At 44.6% G+C, this 20470-nt stretch overlaps 2 protein-coding genes across 4 annotated transcripts in view; both read left to right on the top strand.

The window, feature by feature from the left end:
• LOC118362876 (tau-tubulin kinase 2-like) overlaps positions 1 to 19413 on the top strand; it is a 32300-nt gene extending 12887 nt beyond the window's left edge. For 2 of the 3 annotated variants that reach the window (XM_035743576.2, XM_035743579.2), the window contains 7 exons: positions 6322 to 6479; positions 6690 to 6900; positions 6992 to 7218; positions 8660 to 9266; positions 11432 to 11785; positions 12725 to 13752; positions 14005 to 19413. In XM_035743576.2, the coding sequence (XP_035599469.1) occupies positions 6322 to 6479; positions 6690 to 6900; positions 6992 to 7218; positions 8660 to 9266; positions 11432 to 11785; positions 12725 to 13752; positions 14005 to 14506 (3087 nt within the window). In that variant the 3' untranslated portion in view covers positions 14507 to 19413. The remainder of the gene's footprint in view (positions 1 to 6321; positions 6480 to 6689; positions 6901 to 6991; positions 7219 to 8659; positions 9267 to 11431; positions 11786 to 12724; positions 13753 to 14004) is intronic. The other variant, XM_035743578.2, reaches the window with a different exon arrangement.
• A 169-nt stretch (positions 19414 to 19582) lies between these two features.
• Positions 19583 to 20470, top strand: part of LOC127913370 (codanin-1-like) — a 12423-nt gene continuing 11535 nt past the window's right edge. The window contains exons 1-2 of the mRNA XM_052485225.1: positions 19583 to 19795; positions 20202 to 20470. The exon at positions 20202 to 20470 is cut by the window's right edge and continues 498 nt beyond it. Of these exons, the coding sequence (XP_052341185.1) occupies positions 19718 to 19795; positions 20202 to 20470 (347 nt within the window). The 5' untranslated portion in view covers positions 19583 to 19717. The remainder of the gene's footprint in view (positions 19796 to 20201) is intronic.

The following is a 20470-nucleotide window of genomic DNA, read 5'->3' as shown; positions in this document are numbered from 1 at the left end:
GCATTTGCGGTCACTTTTGATAATGGTGTTTTACTGCTAATGCAACATTCGCGCTTATAGCCTACTACCGTGTGCGCATTGCTGCGCTTATAATGTGAAGAAATAGACTAATAGTTGATCAACATTTTAAGTTAAACGTTCTGATCTGTTGCGTCAGCCACATTGCGTAAAAAAGCTTTTTTTTATGCTAGTGGTTATATTCATTTGGGATCTATCGCATCCCACAGCAGTCCCAGACTATGTTTGGAATATTGATTTCTTGCACAGAATAGAATAGGTCGACCTTTTGTATCATGGGAGATAGTAGATTGACATAGGCGAGTATTTTTGCTGTTCTTTAGGCCTACTCATCTTGTTGGCAGATGAAAGGTTCATTCAATATCTTCAATATGCACCTCGCAATTGGATAAGGAGGCGAGCAGTTACGTCCCCGATGTGTCTGTCTTCACTTGTAGCCTGTGAGAAAGACCCAATCACATGATGGAGCGCGCAGCACTCAGCGAGAAGGGTACAATGGCCTCTGGCCGCAAAAGGCATGGATTTTTTTAGGGATTCATTACCTCCACACAAAGGGGATGCCACTGTGAAATTCTAGGCATTATCAAGTGCTTGTCAAATTGGGAATGAGTGACTGATGTGGTGTGTACAGCCTGGGCAAAAAACAAAGCAGAGCTCATGCCTTTCAAGGAACTTTTTTCAAATCATCATTAGAGTCTCATCATGCAGCCTTACAATGTATTAAAGATCTAAACATATAGCTCAAAGTTTGCAGAACACCTAAAGTTACATTCACTCTAAATTAAGCGTATAGGAGTACCAATTTATTTGTTAACCGTTCAATACAGAATAGACACATGTGCACACTCCCTCAAATCATTTGGAGAAAATATCCTTTCTATTTTATTCAGCTTTGTTAAATTGTATTCTTCAAACTATAAAATAATGCTACGGAATTCTAAGCAAATCTTGTCTGCTAAATGAACTAGTGTAGCCCACAGGCATTTGACAAAGCCAGAGAAGGACCTAACATAAAGGACAACTCAGAATATGCTATTCTTTTCTTTTGAAATAGACCACATTTTCTTCATATCACGCTTCTTTAGACCTGTCTAAAATAAATAATGGGTTTATTGTGAAGGTGTAGGCTTCAACACTGAAGCATGCATGAGAACACCAGCTGTTCCGGACGACTGTGTGATCATTCTCTCCATAGCCGATGTGAGCAAGACCTTTAAACAGGTCAACATTCACAAAGCCGCGGGGCCAGAAGGATTACCAGGACATGTACTCAAACCATGCGCGGACCAACTGGCAAGTGTCTTCACTGACATTTTCAATGTCTCCCTAGCCTAGTCTGTAATACCTATCTATGTTTCAAACAGACCACCATAGTCCCTGTGCCCAAGGAAGCGAAGGTAACCTGCCTAAATGATTACCGCCCCGTAGAACTCATGTCGGTAGCCATGAAGTGCTTTGAAAGGCCATGGCTCACATCAACACCATCATGCCAGAAACCCTAGACCCACTCCAAATTCGCATACTGCCCCAACAGCTCCACAGATGATGCAATCTCTACTGCACTCCACACTGCCTTTCCCACCTGGACAAAAGGAACACCTATTTGAGAATGCTTTTCATTGACTACAGCTCAGCGTTCAACACCATAGTACCCACAAAGCTAAACACCTCCCTGGGACTAAACACCTCCCTGAAGTGGAGCGGGTCGAGAGTTTCAAGTTCCTTGGTGTCCACATCACCAACAAACTGTAACGGTCCAAACACACCAAGACAGTTGTGGAGAGGGCATGACAACACCCCCCCCCCCTCCCCTCAAGTGACTGAAATGATTTGTCATGGGTCCCCAGATCCTCAAAGTTCTACAGCTGAACCATCGAGAGCATCCTGACCGGTAACATCACTGCCTGGTATAGAAACGGCTCGGCATCTGACCCTAATGGCACTACAGAGGGAAGTGGGTTCAGCCCGTACATCACTGGGGCCAAGCTTCCTGACATCCAGGACATATATACTAGGCGGTGTCAGAGGAAGGCCCAGACTCCAGTCAGCCGTCATAGACTGTTCTCTTTGCTACCACACGGCAAACGGTACCGGAGCACCAAGTCTAGGACTAAAAAGCTCCTTAACAGCTTCTACCCCCAAGCCATAAGACTGCTGAACAACTAATCAAATGGCCACCCGGACTATTTACATTGCCCCCCCTTTGTTTTTTACACTGCTGCTACTCGCTGTTTAATATCTATGCATAGTCACTTTACAAATTACCTCGACTAACCTGTACCCCTGCACATTGATTCGGTACTGGTACCCACTGTATTAGAGGTCGACCGATTATGATTTTTCAACACCGATACCGATTATTGGAGGACCAAAAAAGCCGATGCCGATTACTCGGCCGATTTTATTATTATTATTTTTTTGTAATAATGACAATTACAACAATACTGATATAAAACTTATTTTAACTTAATATAAAATCAATATAGCCTCAAATAAATAATGAAACATGTTCAATTTGGTTTAAATAATGCAAAAACAAAGTGTTGGAGAAGAAAGTAATATGTGCCATGTAAAAATGTGTGCCATGTAAAATATGTGCTATGTAAAAAAGCTAACATTTAAGTTCCTTGCTCAGAACATGAGAACATATGAAAGTTGGTGGTTCCTTTTAACATGAGACTTCAATATTCCAAGGTAAGAGGTTTTAGGTTATAGTTAATAAAGTATTTATAGGACTATTTCCCTCTATACCATTTGTATTTCATATACCTTTGACTATTGGATGTTCTTATAGGCACTATAGAATTGCCAGTGTAACAGTATAGCTTCCGTCCCTCTCCTCACCCCTACCTGGGCTCGAACCAGGAACACATCAACAACAGCCACACTCGAAGCATCGTTACCCATCGCTCCACAAAAGCCGCGGCCCTTGCAGCGCAAGGGGAATAACTACTCCAAATCTAAAAGCGAGTGACGTTTGAAACAGTATTAGCGCACACCCAGCTAACTAGCTAGCCATTTCACATTGGTTACACCAGCCATTAGGCTGATAGGCTTGAAGTCATAAACAGCGCTGTGCTTGCGAAGAGCTGCTGACAAAACGCACGAAAGTGCTGTTTGAATGAATGATTACGGGCCTGCTGCAGACTGCTCTATCAAATCAGACTTAATTATAACATAATAACACACAAATACGAGCCTTTGGTCATTAATATGATAGAATCTGGAAACTATCATTTTGAAAACAAAATGTTTATTTCAGTGAAATACGGAACCGTTCGGTATTTTATCTAATGAGTGGCATCCCTAAGTCTAAATATTCTTGTTACATTGCACAACCTTTAATGTATGTCATAATTACGTGAAATTCTGGCAAATTAGTTCGCAATTAGCCAGGCAGCCCAAACTGTTGCATATACCCTGACTCTGCGTGCAATGAACGCAAGAGAAGTGACACAATTTCACCTGGTTGATATTGCCTGCTAAACTGGATTAGTAGTTATAACTAGTGATTATGATTTATTGTTTTTTATAAGATAAATGTAATGCTAGCTAGCAATTTACCTTGGCTTCTACTGCATTCGTGTAACAGGCAGGTTACTCGCGGGGTGCAATGGTTAGAGCGTTGGACTAGTTAACTGTGCGGTTGCAAGATTGGAACCCTGAGCTGACAAGGTGAAAATCTGTCGTTCTGCCCCTGAACAAGGCAGTTAACCCACAGTTCCTAGGCAGTCATTGAAAATAAGAATGTGTTCTTAACTGACTTGCCTAGTTAAATAAAAGGTATTATATAAAAAAAAAAATATATATATATATATATATATATATATATATATATATATATATATATATACAGTGCCTTGCGAAAGTATTCGGCCCCCTTGAACTTTGCGACCTTTTGCCACATTTCAGGCTTCAAACATAAAGATATAAAACTGTATTTTTTTTGTGAAGAATCAACAACAAGTGGGACACAATCATGAAGTGGAACAACATTTATTGGATATTTCAAACTTTTTTAACAAATCAAAAACTGAACAATTGGGTGTGCAAAATTATTCAGCCCCTTTACTTTCAGTGCAGCAAACTCTCTCCAGAAGTTCAGTGAGGATCTCTGAATGATCCAATGTTGACCTAAATGACTAATGATGATAAATACAATCCACCTGTGTGTAATCAAGTCTCCGTATAAATGCACCTGCACTGTGATAGTCTCAGAGGTCCGTTAAAAGCGCAGAGAGCATCATGAAGAACAAGGAACACACCAGGCAGGTCCGAGATACTGTTGTGAAGAAGTTTAAAGCCGGATTTGGATACAAAAAGATTTCCCAAGCTTTAAACTTCCCAAGGAGCACTGTGCAAGCGATAATATTGAAATGGAAGGAGTATCAGACCACTGCAAATCTACCAAGACCTGGCCGTCCCTCTAAACTTTCAGCTCATACAAGGAGAAGACTGATCAGAGATGCAGCCAAGAGGCCCATGATCACTCTGGATGAACTGCAGAGACCTACAGCTGAGGTGGGAGACTCTGTCCATAGGACAACAATCAGTCGTATATTGCACAATCTGGCCTTTATGGAAGAGTGGCAAGAAGAAAGCCATTTCTTAAAGATATCCATAAAAAGTGTAATTTAAAGTTTGCCACAAGCCACCTGGGAGACACACCAAACATGTGGAAGAAGGTGCTCTGGTCAGATGGAACCAAAATTGAACTTTTTGGCAACAATGCCAAACGTTATGTTTTGCGTAAAAGCAACACAGCTCATCACCCTGAACACAACATCCCCACTGTCAAACATGGTGGTGGCAGCGTCATGGTTTGGGCCTGCTTTTCTTCAGCAGGGACAGGGAAGATGGTTAAAATTGATGGGAAGATGGATGGAGCCAAATACAGGACCATTCTGGAAGAAAACCTGATGGAGTCTGCAAAAGACCTGAGACTGGGACGGAGATTTGTCTTCCAACAAGACAATGATCCAAAATATTAAAGCAAATTCTACAATGGAATGGTTCAAAAATAAACATATCCAGGTGTTAGAATGGCCAAGTCAAAGTCCAGACCTGAATTCAATCGAGAATCTGTGGAAAGAACTGAAAACTGCTGTTCACAAATGCTCTCCATCCAACCTCACTGAGCTCGAGCTGTTTTGCAAGGAGGAATGGGAAAAAATGTCTGTCTCTCGATGTGCAAAACTTATAGAGACATACCCCAAGCGACTTACAGCTGTAATCGCAGCAAAAGGTGGCGCTACAAAGTATTACCTTAGGGGGGCCGAATACTTTCGCAAGGCACTGTATATTTTTTAATAATCAGAAATCGGCACCCAGAAATACCGATTTCCGATTGTTATGAAAACTTGAAATCGGCCCTAATTAATCGGCCATTCCGATTAATCGGTCGACCTCTACCCTGTATATAGCCTCGTTATTGTTATGTAAATTGATTGTGTTACTCTTTTGTTTGATTCAAAACATGTTTTACTTTAGTTTATTTAGTAAATATTTTATTAACTCTATTTCAACTGCGTTGTTGGTTAAGGGCTTGTAAGTAAGCATTTCACGGTAAGGTCTACTACACCTGTTGTATTCAGCGCGTTTGACAAATAACATTTGATTTGATTTTATTATGTTACATGGATTTATTAGACTTGTTAAAATGTAGATTTTGGCCAGCAGATGCTAAATGTGTTTATGTTAATTAACGTTCAATTACCGTGAGACCGACAGTTATTTGCTTGACAATCACCGGCTGACAATTTTGTGACCGCCACAACCCTACTCCCAGTCAATTGTTGTCTACAGAATAAAGACAGAATAAAGAAGGATTTTTAAGCCTTGAGACAATTGAGACATGGATTGTGTATGTAAAAAAATGGAAGTGCCTTTGAACAGGATATGGTAGTAGGTGCCAGGCGCACCAGTTTGTCAAGAACTGCAATGCTCCTGTTTTTTTTACACTCAACAGTTTCCTGTGTGTATCAGAAATGGTCCACCACTCAAATGGCATCCAGCCAACTTGACACCGCTCTGGGAAGCATTGGAGTCAACATGGACCAGTATCCCTGTGGGGTGCGCAACTCAATATTAGGAAGTTGTGCCTTATGTTTGGTATACTCAGTGTCTTTTTGCAGAATGACTGATTGTCTACATAATCTTGGATTGTCTTCAAAATGTCATAGCAATGAGTGTCTGAATGTCTGATCCCTCTTGGAGTACTAAGTATCAGTCAGTCAGTGATGTCGTACAAGTCCTTTAGGTATCTCAGGATATGACATCATGTGACTTCCTGTTGTGTTGTAGCTGCTGATGTCAGTGTTTGACAACAGTATGAAGACCTACAACGTGGTGGAGAATGACCCGTATGACTGGGAGAGGACTGGGTCTGATGGCACTCTGAGCATCAACGCCACAGCCACCACACCACAGCACCACACACGCCTCACGCCTGCACACATGGGGTAAGAGACTGGGAATCATGGGCTAGCAGTTTGAAAGTCCACTGAGGGTTCAGGGGTTTCTTGTTTCTTTCACAATCGCACACTGGTTTTAAAAACAACTATCACTTCTTTACAGAATGAATGAATGAATCTACCTGTTGAATGAATGGATTAATCTTCCAGTTGCTGTCAGTTAGTGACACCATAGTAACCTCTACTCTATGATTCCAGAATGGCGAATGCGTCCCTGGTCCCTGGGGACCTGGCGAGGGAGAACACAGATGACGTGCTGCAGGACGAGCAGCTCAGTGACAATGGGGAGAACAACCCTCCTCCAGACCGCCTCCCTGGATCCCCCAGCATGCCCCGGGCCAACCAGGAAGCTGACGTCTGGGAGATGCTGGACCGTGACCGCAACCGCATCAGGACAGCTGTCTGGAAGGTAAACACGCACACGTGAACACACCCACGCACACATGTATACACACACCCATATCCTTTACCACTTCATCCCCTGGTTCCATCCCCACCAGGCAGCCACAGAGGAGGAGCACAGCAACAACCAGGGGGGTCTCCAGAGCCCACACGCCAACCCCAGTCTGGGCTCTCCTGTCCGGGTACACTCTGAGATGTTGGGGGCCTCCGGGCAGGACGGTGGTGGTCCTCTGCTCAGGAAGCTTCGTAACATCCATAGCTTTGAGCTGGACAGGAGGTTGACCCTAGAGGCCAAGCCCAGCCCTGAACGCTTCCTGGAGGCATGGTCAGTACCCTTACTAACCCCCTGTATCTCTATGCTTCTACACTATTACTTACAACCAGGAATGGGACTTAGCTGAGAAATAAATATGTTAGCACTAGAAAGCTGGGATCCTCCTCTTTCTAGTGGCAACCATCAGAACTCTGCATTCACACAGGATTGCATGAAGAAATCTCTGGGCCCATAAGAACACTTATTTCACTTCACGCGTCAACCCGTTTGAGGAGCAGCCTTTCGCTGCGTGACAGGTGATATTCTACCTAAACTCTGTATGCCATGGGCTCTCTAACCCAGTTCCTGCAGCTACCTAGTGATTCATTTTGGGAAACTAAGTGAAATCTGTTTGGGAACATCGACAGAAATGTTTTCCCAACTAAATATATTTCTTACGCGCTTGGGAAAGGAATGAACAAATTCACTATAGACAAACGACTAAGCCACCCTGCGCAATCCGTGAACCAACATCATCGACTTGGCCTATACGTTCTCTCCCAGACTCATGGATAGAACATTTGGAGCGTAGTATAAGGTAACCAGGGCATCCAGTATGCATAATAACACAGTCCACGCTCAAAGGTGATTACTAGAGTTTTGTTGAATTTTGTATATTAGACTATTGTATAACAGCACAATTTGTTATTTTAATTCAGGCTTGTTGGGGGGGATTGAGTATAAACTCTAAAATGCAATGGGTGTTCTACATGCAACTTCTTAAATGCTGAGAATGAATCACCACTTTAGTAAGTGTCCATTTCACTGTATCCAATTGGTAGTTACAGTCTTGTCTCATTGCTGTAACTCCCGTACGGACGTGGGAGAGGCAAAGGTCAAGAGCTGTGCGTCCTCTGAAACACAACCCAACCGAGCCGCACTGCTTCTTGACACAATGCCCACTTAACCCTGAAACCAGCCGCACCAATGTGTCGCGATGGGACAAGGACATCCCTGCCGGCCAAACCCTCCCCTAATCCGGACGACACTGGACCAATTCTGCGCCGCCCCAGCACCTGGACTCGAACCCAGAATCTCTGGTGGCACAGCTAGCACTGCGATGCAGTGCCTTAGACCACTGCGCCACTCGGGAGGTTCTAGATGATAAGTGTTTGTGATTTTCAATTGTATTTGCATTGATGTCAGAGTGGTTAGAGGGACAACCGTGACCTGAGTACCAGGCCATTAGTGACTTGATGATCGTTAGAGAGTTGGGTACTTCCAACGCAACAGTGCCATTCATGTCAAAGCGCACAGATTACCGTGACTCAAACGGTCACGTGGAATTTGACTGCGGTCATGACTGCAGGTGTGGAGGTAATACGGTCACCGCAACAGCCCTACTCCTGTCCTGTCTTCTCTGAATGCCCTGACTGTAAGTCGCTCTGCATAAGAACACCTGCCAAATGACTAACATGTTAATGTCTTTCTGTCTGTCTTTCTCTCTCTCCAGCTCAGTGAAGCAGCAGGGTTGTGGGCAGGAGAAGGGGTCTGAGGTGGGCCAGGGTGTGTCTGTACCTGCTGTTGGTGCCACAGCTCTAGGTCGAGCTGGTGGTTCTGAAAGAGTCTGGCACTACGACGAGGAGTTCATATCTGGTGGTGGCACCAACGGTAGCTCGCCCAAACCTGTCTCCCCTCACTCCCCTGGCTCCCTGGAGCAAGGCGAGGGGGCACCCAGCAGCGGAGGCTTCGTGGCCCTCAACCTGAGCTCCGGCAGGGGTGAGGTGGACTCCAGGGAGTGGGTGATGGTGGAGAGGCCCAGCGAGTCCCCAGGGACAGGAACTGGGGCGAAGGCTACGACCAGCCCCTCTGAGGAGGAAGAAGAGGACCTGGAGGTGCTGGAGGTACCCCTGGGGGCAGGGCAGGGGTCAAGGGGGAGCCCAAGTCCTGGTCAGGTCCATGGGGACAGGAATGGGAACCTCCAGGGGTCACCAGGGTCCAGGACAGGACCCCCTAGAGTGGACAGGCTGGAGCTGAGTGTGGGACACCCCCCTGGAAGCCTGCCCCCCATCACCCCGACTAGCCCTGCTGAGGGCCTGGCTGAGGAAGTACTCACACAGGTAAGGTACCTCATGGACTAGTATTACACAGTTCACTGTAACACACTATATTACATACCTCACTGTAACACTATATTACATACCCTACTGTAACACACTTCACTATTATATTACACACCTCACTAACACACTTCACTATTATATTGCATACCTTACTGTAACACACTTCACTATTATATTACATACCTCAGTGTAACACACTTCACAATTACATACCTCACTGTAGCACACTTCACAATTATATTACATACCTCACTGTAACACACTTCACTATTATGTTACATACTTCACTGTAACACACTTCACAATTATATTACACACCTCACTGTAACACACTCCACTATTATATTACATACTTCACTGTAACACACTTCACTATTATGTTACATACTTCACTGTAACACACTTCACAATTATATTACACACCTCACTGTAACACACTCCACTATTATATTACATACCTCACATTAACACGCATCACTATTACACACCTCACTGTAACACACTTCACTATTACATACCTGACTGTAACACACTTCACAATTATATTACATACCTCACTGTAACACACATCACTATTGTGTACTTTACTGTAACACACTATATTACATACCTTACTGTAACACACTTCACAATTATATTTACATACCTCACTGTAACACACTTCACTATTATATTACACACCTCACTGTAACACACTTCACTATTATATTACATACCTTACTGTAAAACACTTCACTATTATATTACATACCTCACTGTAACACACTCCACTATTATATTACATACCTCACATTAACACACATCACTATTACATACCTGACTGTAACACACTTCACAATTATATTACATACCTCACTGTAACACACTCCACTATTATATTACATACCTCACATTAACACACATCACTATTACATACCTGACTGTAACACACTTCACAATTATATTACATACCTCACTGTAACACACTCCACTATTATATTACATACCTCACATTAACACACATCACTATTACATACCTGACTGTAACACACTTCACAATTATATTACATACCTCACTGTAACACACATCACTATTGCGTACCTCACTGTAACACACATCACTATTATATTACATACCTCACTGTAACACACTTCACAATTATATTACACACCTCACTGTAACACACTCCACTATTATATTACATACCTCCCTGTAACACACATCACTATTACATACCTCCCTGTAACACACATCACTATTACATACCTGACTGTAACACACTTCACAATTATATTACATACCTCACTGTAACACACATCACTATTATATTACATACCTCACTGTAACACACTTCACAATTATATTACATACCTCACTGTAACACACATCACTATTATATTACATACCTCACTGTAACACACTTCACTATTATATTACATGCTTAACTGTAATACACTATTAAATACCTCACACAGGTAAAGACATATCATGCAATGTTTACTGGAAGTGTAATACACCTTACACAGAACTAGACACGGTAGGATGCTTCATTCATCTGGGTCAACAGTAGCATCTTGCTGTGGATTGAAGTGAAATGTGATTGTGATCACTAATGTCATGTGAGCTTGTTTCTTTTCTTGTGTGAGCTTGGTAAAACTACAGATACTCCTCAGACAATGGTTTTGTTTGAGAGTGGCTGTTGCTTGATAGGGCACTTTGATTTGCATTTGTTATCATTATTTGCTCTTTATTTACTCTTTATTAACTTTCATTTGCTATGTTGATTTTTCTACACTTGAATTCTTGTCCTGGGTTGACCCTTTCACAAACGGTGCTATATGAAGAAATAGATTGTACACTGACTCATGCGATTCCTCTAAGGAGACGTTTTAGATCTCAGGATTCCTCCCACCTCGCCGTCCACTCCCTCAAAAGTTTTAAATATATGCTATACTCCTCCTTTCTCACCCCCACCCCCCATGCCAATCCGCCCATTTCCCCCACACTACCCTCTCTCCACACCTTCAACTCTTCCTATTTCTCTCCCCGAACTCTACCTGTTCATCTCTCCTCTTTCACCACCTTCCCTCTCTTTTCACCCTCCCTCTCACTCCACACTTCCTCTCCCTCCCTTCCTCTGTCCCTCCCTCCTTCCCTCTCCCACCTCCTCCCGTACTCTTAGCTCCCCACCTCTCCTCCGTCCCTGCCTGAGGAGGTTTTGGCCAGGACGTCCAGTCCTCTGCTCCTGCGTTCCCCCAGCCCGCACACCCAGACCCTCCTCACCACCCTGTCGGACCCCCTGCACCAAAGGGACCCTCCTGGAATGAGGCACAGCTATTCAGCCAACCACCAACAGCACCTCCTCCGTCCCACCTCCTGTTCCTCCTGCCACGCCTCCCTACCTCCACCACCTCACCCCGGTTCCGCCCGTAACCAATCGCCCACGGGGCGCAGGAAACTGCCCGCGATCCCGGCGGGTGCCGCCAACAGCAGGTTCCCTTCCGTTATACGCATCACACGTGCCCAACTTCAGCAGGTGATGATCACGCCGCCCACTCCGCCCTGAGGCCACTAACCAATCAGTCGTCTCTACCTTAACCATAACACACCGCCTACCTTCCTCCCTCAGCTATTAGTTTCTTTCTGTCCTTTTTTACAAGTTTTTTGTTTGTTTGTTCCGTTTGCTTCCTTTTTGTTTCCTTTTGCTGCTAGTGCGTTTGTTTGGCTGTTGTGTTGTCATCAGGCAGGCTGCTCTCTCCAGGGAACAGCAGATCATTGTGATGCAGACTGAGCACGCTCAGATCAATGTGTCCTCGTGTCAAGGGAAGGAATTCGGTCAATTCTATTTCAATTCCCTTTCAATTTAGAATGTAAACGGAAATTGCACTTCCACTTTTCTTGATTGAAAAGCGATGTTGAACATTGGAATTTGAATGTCAGTTTACTTCCTGAATTGACTGAATTGAGCCCAACCTTGCTCAGGGAGCTTTCTGATTGGAGTATGTGTGTGTTTAGAATGTGGAGCCATGACAACAGGTTACGTGACAGTAACTTTTGTTTTGGTGATTGTCTCTGTCTTTTGTCCTTTCCTCTTCTCCTATTCGCTCTCTCTTTTCTAAAAACTCAACCTGACCGTCTCTTTCTCTCATTTGTAGTCCCATGCATGGTTGTGTACATTTTTTTGTTCTTATTGCAGACCTGGGTCAAATACATGTGTCAAATACTTGAGGGGTACTTAGTTTAGCTTTCCAGGTACAATGGAATAGTCCCAAAACTCCAAGTTAAATAAAATACATTATCTATACTATTTGACCCAGGTCTGTCTTGTTGCTGGTTTGATACTGACTAACAACTTAACTGACATTTCCTTGATCTTAATTAAATCTTTTCACATGATCTCTTACAATGTTGCCATTTGACTCTATTTCTCTCTCTCTCCGTCGGTCTTTCTCACTCTCCCCATCTCTCTCTGTAGTTGACAGCTCAGCGGTCCCAGTCAGGCTCAGACAGTGCTCCACATTGCCTCCTGCTGGAGAGACGAGGTGAAGCCGCAGCTGAGGCCAAGCAGCCGCAGGATAATACTGCTACCGCTGATATCCACTCCTCCCAGGGCCAGGAGCGCCTGCCCACCCCTAACCATACCTTTACCCAGCCTGGCAGCCAGCCTGCCAGTCCCACCACTCTGCATGACCTCCTGGCAGATACCCTGGTCAACGGAGGAGACACCAACACCCAGACCCATACCAAAGCGCACAGTCCTGTGCCAAGCCGAATGTCTTCTCCTCACTCCCCTCGCTCTCCCGTTTCTCCTAATTCTCCCCGTTCTCATTCTCCACGCTCCCCCCGCTCCCCCCACAGCCCAGTATTAGGGCTAGTCAACGGCCATCTCTCTCCCCCAGCTTACGGCCAGGGGGATGGCAGCAGTGGAGCCTTCCCAGAGCTGAAGGACCATGAGAGTGACCAGCCCCGGCCAGACAAGGGAGATGGGGTGGAGACCAGTGACCCAGCCCCAGCACTAACCCCCTCCTCCCTGCCCTCCGCCCCCCGTAGGGACCCCTCCCGCAGGCTGAGCCGTATCCCTGTCCTGGAACCCTCCAGTCTGCTGGACCTCCTCCCCACTCCTGGCTCTGCCATGGAGAAGCTGCTTCAGAAGAAAGCCCACCACCACCAGGGAGGAGGCCACCACCCAGCCCCCTCTCCCACAGCCTCTCCCTCTCTCTCCCACCGCGGCTCCATGATGGCCTCACTCCCTCGTGGGGAACAGCTGTCCTCCGGCTCGGACCGCTCTGAGACGGCCGATGAGTCATTTCTGGGGTCACGCTCCGACCGCCAGGGGGACGATGCCCCCTCCCTGTCCTCCTCCTCCAGCCCCCTGTCCCGTAAGAGCAGGATCCCTCGCCCTGTTAACCTTCCTAACCCGGCCACAGAGCAGGAGCGAGCTGCACAGTACCTACCACGCCCACCCCCGGGCAAGCCACCCAGTCGCCCTGCAGTGGAGGGCAGGTAATATAACTCTTCATTATTATTTTTTATTACCTGTCTATGCCATCTGTCATAGTAGCCTGGTCCCAGATCTGTTTGTGCTGCCTTGCCAACTCCTATGGTCATTATCATGCTACTGTTTGGACACAAACAGATCTGGGATGAGGCTACTATCATTCAGCCGAATTACTCTCATTTTGCCTTAATGATCTCAATTTACAATGTATATCTAAAGTTACAAACCCATTCTCCATATTCCATCCTCCAACCAAGGCTGAGGCGTTACCGAATTCGAGCGGGCAGCACCAGCGACTCAGACCTCCTTACCTGCCTGGCCCAGCTCATGCACCATGGTCATGGTGGTGGTTCTGTCCGCGGCTCCCCCCACCACGGCCGCTCCTCAGCTCAGCACGGAGGCTCCCGGATGGGCATGTGTAGCCTGACCAGCTCCCCCCACCACCATCACCACCGGAGCTCCAGCGCATCTCCACGCAGCTCCTCCTCTCTACAACGCTCTGTCTCTTCCTCCCCCTCCCGCCACGAACACCGCGGGGGAGAGAGAGGAGGAGGAGGGGTTTGTTTCGGTCGGTCCCGATCCCCTCCTAGCTTCTCCGGTTCCCCCCCTCCTCCTCGGCGCTCCTACCCTCACCACCAGGAGACTTGCTGCGGTCGCCAGGCCCGCACCGGCCCCTTCCACCAGCACGCCCCCAGGGGGAAAGTCTGCAGCCGCGAGGAAAGAGAGAGGAAGTGCTCCAGCAAGCTGAGCAGCAGATAGTGGCCCACTGCTCCAGCTCTGGTCCAAGCCTGGCCCACAGGAAGCTCTGGGACTATTTATTAAAGCATCTCAGGGTAGGAGCAGGTCCCCTATGTCATTGTAATCTTATTCATGAAGTACGTAAATAATAATAAGTCACTAAACTTATCCTAGATCAGCACTCCTATCCTGAGATGCTTTGCGAGTAGGCCCTGGGGGTCAGTGTTGTTGCCACAGCAGAGGGTGGGATGTTCATACAGACCAGACGATCATGATGAGGATCTGAGGCCTCTGTCAGAGAATACTGAACTTAATGCCCCCCTCTCCTCCCCGTTCAGTTTCTCCCCACACCCCGCTGTCCTCTTGTCTCTTTCACTTGTAAAATCCTTCACTCTTTCTCCTCTTATTCCTTCCATTTTGTCATCATTTAATCACTCATTTATAAGCCCTCTTTAAGCGGTCATGCTTCATGCAAAAAGTATCCAGATGCGTCATGCTTTGTGTAAAATGTAGGGGTACTTACTTCCCTCATCTCCTCAGTGAAAGTGAACACACTTCATTCAGATTACCCTAGGACGCTCATGGTGGAAATTCAGTGGATGAGCACTTGTGTATTATTCACAAACCATTATTATATTGGCTTGTTCTATTGTGTTTCCTCTGTACTGGCCTAGGGAGCGCAGTGCATAGCAGGCCTACATGTATGGCCATGAAGCCCTTGAGAGAAATGTACACTATCTACAGATCCTATTTATTTCTGTTTTGACGCTCCTGTCACACCAGTTACACTCTCCCTCTCTCTGTCTTTGACTTCAGATGTACTGTATAGCGAGGGTCCTTTATTTCAAAGGCATCTAAAGCAATCGATCGATCAGTGAAAGAAGTGATCATTTTGAGCGATCCTTCCTTTAATACAATCGTATAGTGTGTGTGTGTGAGCTCACACACCTACTTGTGCCTACTGTGTTGATTGATTGATTGGGGGAACCTAAATGTCAAAGTAAGTGTGTGATTGAATACTAGTAACTGGGCCTTGATTCCCTTTATGCTCCTCTTGAGAAAGGAGTCTGACTTTGCGTCCTAATTCTTTACCCTTCTGCCTTGGACGTAAAAGTAATGGTGTAAGAAATATGATGGCAACCCTCCCTAGCCTTGCCCATGCTTACACCAATCCAGCGATTTTTAAATGCATGGATGGGAGGGAACTGCACACTTGGGGAGAATTGGGACACAGCCTGCTGATAACTTTATAACAGTAGTAGTGAATACAAGGCAACGCTAAGTACTAATGATTATTACTGTATGATAAACACTTGTCTTAATTTGTGCCTTGCCTTGGCACTTTGGGCAGCTCCTGGTTTCACTACAAAGTAGGCTATGATTCTCATTTTTACGAAATGTCCCCCTGCAAAAATTGTGCCAGCTTCAAAGACAGTCCTCTTCATGTGAGTGTAACATTATATTATTCACCACAAGGATAAGGAAGCAAAGTGAATGGTTTTATTTTATTTATTCAGACATTATTTTAAGAAAGAACATTTTTATTTAAGATATTAAAGGAAGGGAATGTTTTAAACTAAAACTTCGATATCCTGTTTGTCTAAATGTTATGACAGGTCCAACATTTATGTCAAATAATGTCATGCTATTTATTTATACCATAAAAATATCATGTATCGTATACCAAATCAGTGTTTCAAACTTCCCAAAGGATAAAAAAAAAAAACATGTGCAAGAAAATGTTTTGTTTCTTCTGTAATGACATACTGTATGTTGTGTGCACTATTACCTCAGAGTTCATGTATTGTTTGAGAACCAACCACATTTTCAATGAACACTATCATTTAAAACCTCCCTCACCTGACCTTTCTTCTACCTTACTAAACCCCCCCCCCCTCCCCTCTAGCTTGAAATCCAGAACCGGTTTTGTTCTGACATTCCACTCCTTGTACTGCGTGTTATTGCCCAACATTGGAATGAAAAGGAGTAGCAAGGAGTAGAATGATAGCAGAAACCGACTGAAACACGGGCTACCTCTCCCCACCACCTCTGCTTGTAAGATACTGTAATATAACTAACCACTGCTTCCAGCACTATTACTCCTTGCATGCGCTGCCTACTAAGAAAATAGAAAAACCAAACAATCAACCAATCAGTAAAGTAAGCAGCATACCAGTTCCCATAATGCATTGTGAATGTCTGAAAGGGAATTATTCTTCTTGTTGGATAGTACCGTATGTATTTTGGTTGGAATATTTAATTTGTTTCGTTTTCCATTTCTCATCACAATCTCGATCACTCTTCACTCGTCCCACCTGGTCCACAGCATTGATCTAGCATTGATCTAGCTCTCCAAACGCTCATAATCCTAGGACTACTGCACTGACTGATTCGGTAATACTCCTGAAAAAGGATGCTGGCGAAATACCGACGGTATCATTTTTAATACCGTTTAAAAAACAACAAAAATTGTTTCTTTTTTTGGGGGGGGGGGCGTGCTACGCCACTGCTTATAAATATATGTTAAGTATCGCTATAAGAAATCTAAAATGTGTCAAATAAATGATATCCAGCTCAGGGCTCCAGCTATGCATTTAGTTTCCTAACTTGCTAGCTAAGTGGCAAGATGTTAAGATCAAGCTTCTTGGTTATAACAGAGACATTCAACTCCCTCCTGGATCAAGATCCCTGTTGCCTAAATTGTTTTGTGCATCAAAAACGGTAAGACGCTATGAAAATCTGGTTCCCACCCAAACCTTATACAACCAATATGCCGTGGGAGATATCTGCTATACCACTGCTCTATGAGATGGACTCCATTGCTCTGTCATGATATACAGTACTGTATGTCAAGTGAGTTGTTTTACTTGGTCCATTGTGATAGATTGTCTTGGTACTTGGCTGCATACAGCCTGGTGGCGTTCCAGGTTGCTTACATTGCAGACAAGCTGATACAGATCTGATTCAACGTAGATCTCTACAAATGTGGGTGTAGTGTTTAACATAGCGGGAACCCCATCAATCACTTAATGATCTGATGATCTATGCAACATGTGGGCAACCTTGAAAAACCCCTCTGTCTCACAGCGTCGTCACTATCTGGCCAAGTTGCAAAGTCATAAGCCCTAGCCTATTTCTACAAGTTCTCTTTTTAAAATCTGGTTTTAAACCTAACCTTAACCCTAACCTCAGTGCTGACCTTATGCCTAACCTTCAATTAAGACCAAAAAGCTAATTTTGTTTTTCTGCAGCCTGCCCATCTAGTGGGAACCGTTTCACAGAGCAGCTATGATATGACTTATCCCAAGGCTAGACACAGACAGTGTTCAGTCAGTCGGTCGCCTTAAATCATGTATCTTCTCTTTCCTTGGCTGTGTAAGCAAGGGATGACTGAACTGTCTCTGTCTGTTTGTCTACTCTGTGCGGAGGATCACTCCACTGCTTAGCCACCAAGCTACTGTCAGGTTCTTCCATAGACTGTATAGGGTTCTCCTGAGTCCCTTTCCATCCTTGATAGGTGTGTTGTCCGTCCCGTCTTGCCTGCCTTTACAGATCTGTGGAAATGATTTATCCAGCAGAGTATTGGTGTTTGCCTTTCAGATGTATAGCTTTTCTTTCTGTGGGCACCTCTGCTCTTATTGGCCAATTTGATCCAATCAAGTTGTCCATTGACTGGACAGAATGTTTGAAGTCACCGGCAGTAGCCAATAGCCATTTGACCACTGAGCTGTGTCTGGATTCTGGAATCAGAAATGAGTTTGAAGGTGTTTTAAGGTGTATGATAAAGCTCTGTTTTTACATCCAGAGATTGTGATACGAATGTACAGTACATATACAGTAGTACCACACCAAGCAGTGAGTGATCTTTTCAATTCTAGGTTCTATTCGGAACTTCCATAAGCTAACTGACTTCAGCTGTAGTTGCTCAAAATGTTTAATATATATACCTGTAAAAAGTTCAATGTATTTATTTAAAAGGTCATATTGATGAACCGTAACTTATTGCTTCACTAAAGGCTTTAATAGAAGGAAAGTGCTGAAGGAATAAAGTGCTGCTGATTTTGGGAAAATATCATCAATCCATTCATTAATATTTGCATTGTATTGTTATTATTGCACAAAAAGTGGTATATTTAAGCAGTAAGGCCTGGGGGGGGTGTGGTATATGGACAATATACCACGGCTAAGGTCTGTTCTTTTTAAGCACTACGCAATGCGGAGTGCTTGGATACAGCCCTTAGTAGTGGTATATTGGCCATATACCACAAACCCCCCCCTGTTGCCTTATTGTTATTATAAACCGGTTACCAACATAATTAGAGCAGTAAAAATAAATGTTTTGTCATCCCCATGGTATACAGTCTGATACACCATGGCTGTCAGCCAATCTGCATTCAGGGCTCAAAGCACCCAGTTTATAATGTTACTTTTTGGACTGAGATTATGATTTGCCACTGACTGTATGGTGGTGTGATTGTGAAGGTGTCACATGTGTCATAGCCTACCTGTATCTGTGGTCCAATGATTGTACTCATTCATGGCCACAGATACTGTGTTTTTGGGCCAAAAGGCCAAATGTAAAAATGACGACAACAAATTGATTTATTGATGTATTGGGTAGTGATGCTCATCGTTGAGACCCATTGCCTGTGTGACTTCAGTTTTAGATATTTCTTGAAATGTTTCACGTTTTAGTCCTGTGTTGCAATGTAACGGTTTTGAAATGTATGTACAGTCACAAGGAAAGAATGTAACTAGAGGATCGACATTGTACATAACTGTAATTATGTATGCTTATTTTATCATTTGTACCATATCAATGCCTTGTACAGTGTTTTTTTTTCTGTTCGTTTACAATTATTTTGTATTTTATTTTTATAAACTGGTTATAAATAAAATACTCATTCAGCATGCAGAAAACACCTAAACTGTTTGCCTATTTATTTTATTTGAGAAGTGGTCTGCAACAGTGCACTATTGTAATGCAAATGTACCATTTGCCTAGTATTTTTACGTAATATTGGAACCGGTTCCGGTTTGAGTGCTGTTTGCACATAAACGTTGATTTGTCAGTCGCAGGAAATTATCTGACCGAAGTAGACATGCTGTCCTTGTTTCTGGAGCGCGCTCCAGGGCAATGCAGTAGCGACATTCGCGCGCCTGCTCCCATTCTGGTCCGCCCCCAACTCCAAGCAGCAGGCAGAGTGCCAGACGGCGCCTGCTCAGACCAGAATGGCGGCTCTTTTGGAATCGCTGCTGCAGAAGGAAGTGGAAGCTATCAAGGCCGTAGAATGGCTAAAACACGACGGGGTAAGTGACAATTGCAAACCCGAGATTAAGTGGATTTCGTGGTGTCTGGTTTCAATAGTTTTGCGTGCGCTGCGAAATGTCATCGTGGAACGGATGTAAACAAAACTTTTTCCACTGCTCGCTCATCTGCTGTTTTCAATATGGAAACTAGGCTAGCTAGCCAGTTTGCTAGCTAACTGTTATGAAATCAATAGCTTACCAGCTAGTCAACTGACAACTCGCTACCTGTCGTATAATCTTCAGAATGGTGTAAATCAGGTCATCAACTAACGTAACTAGTTCTTTAGGGAAGTATTGCTAGATAGCTAGCTAATGATGACCACTTCAAGATAACTAGCGAACGTTATGTAGCTAGATATTCTTGAGATGTTCTCATACATTCTTCCTACTGTTATTGTCACAACAGGACAGTGACAGCTTGGCATGGTGTAAGCCACTGAAGATCGAAAGACAGGAGTTTGTTCCTTTCCTGTTGAACTTCCTGCGAGAGCAGAGCTGCTCCACCCTCACCCATGGCCCTGCCACACCCGCCAAGACCCCCAGCCAACCCAGGGTCTCCCAGCCCTCTCAGCAGGGGCCAGGCTTCTCCAGTGAGCATAGGGAGGGCTGCAGATCTACCGGACCTGGAACCGGTCCTCGTAGTGCCAGCCGTGTACAGCTATTCTCCTCCACTCC

This window comes from Oncorhynchus keta, chromosome 29 (genome assembly GCF_023373465.1).
Source record: "Oncorhynchus keta strain PuntledgeMale-10-30-2019 chromosome 29, Oket_V2, whole genome shotgun sequence".
NCBI classification, from domain to species: Eukaryota; Metazoa; Chordata; class Actinopteri; order Salmoniformes; family Salmonidae; genus Oncorhynchus; species Oncorhynchus keta.
The sequence above is the reverse complement of the archived record's forward strand: the minus strand, read 5'-3'. Positions and strand labels throughout refer to the sequence as shown.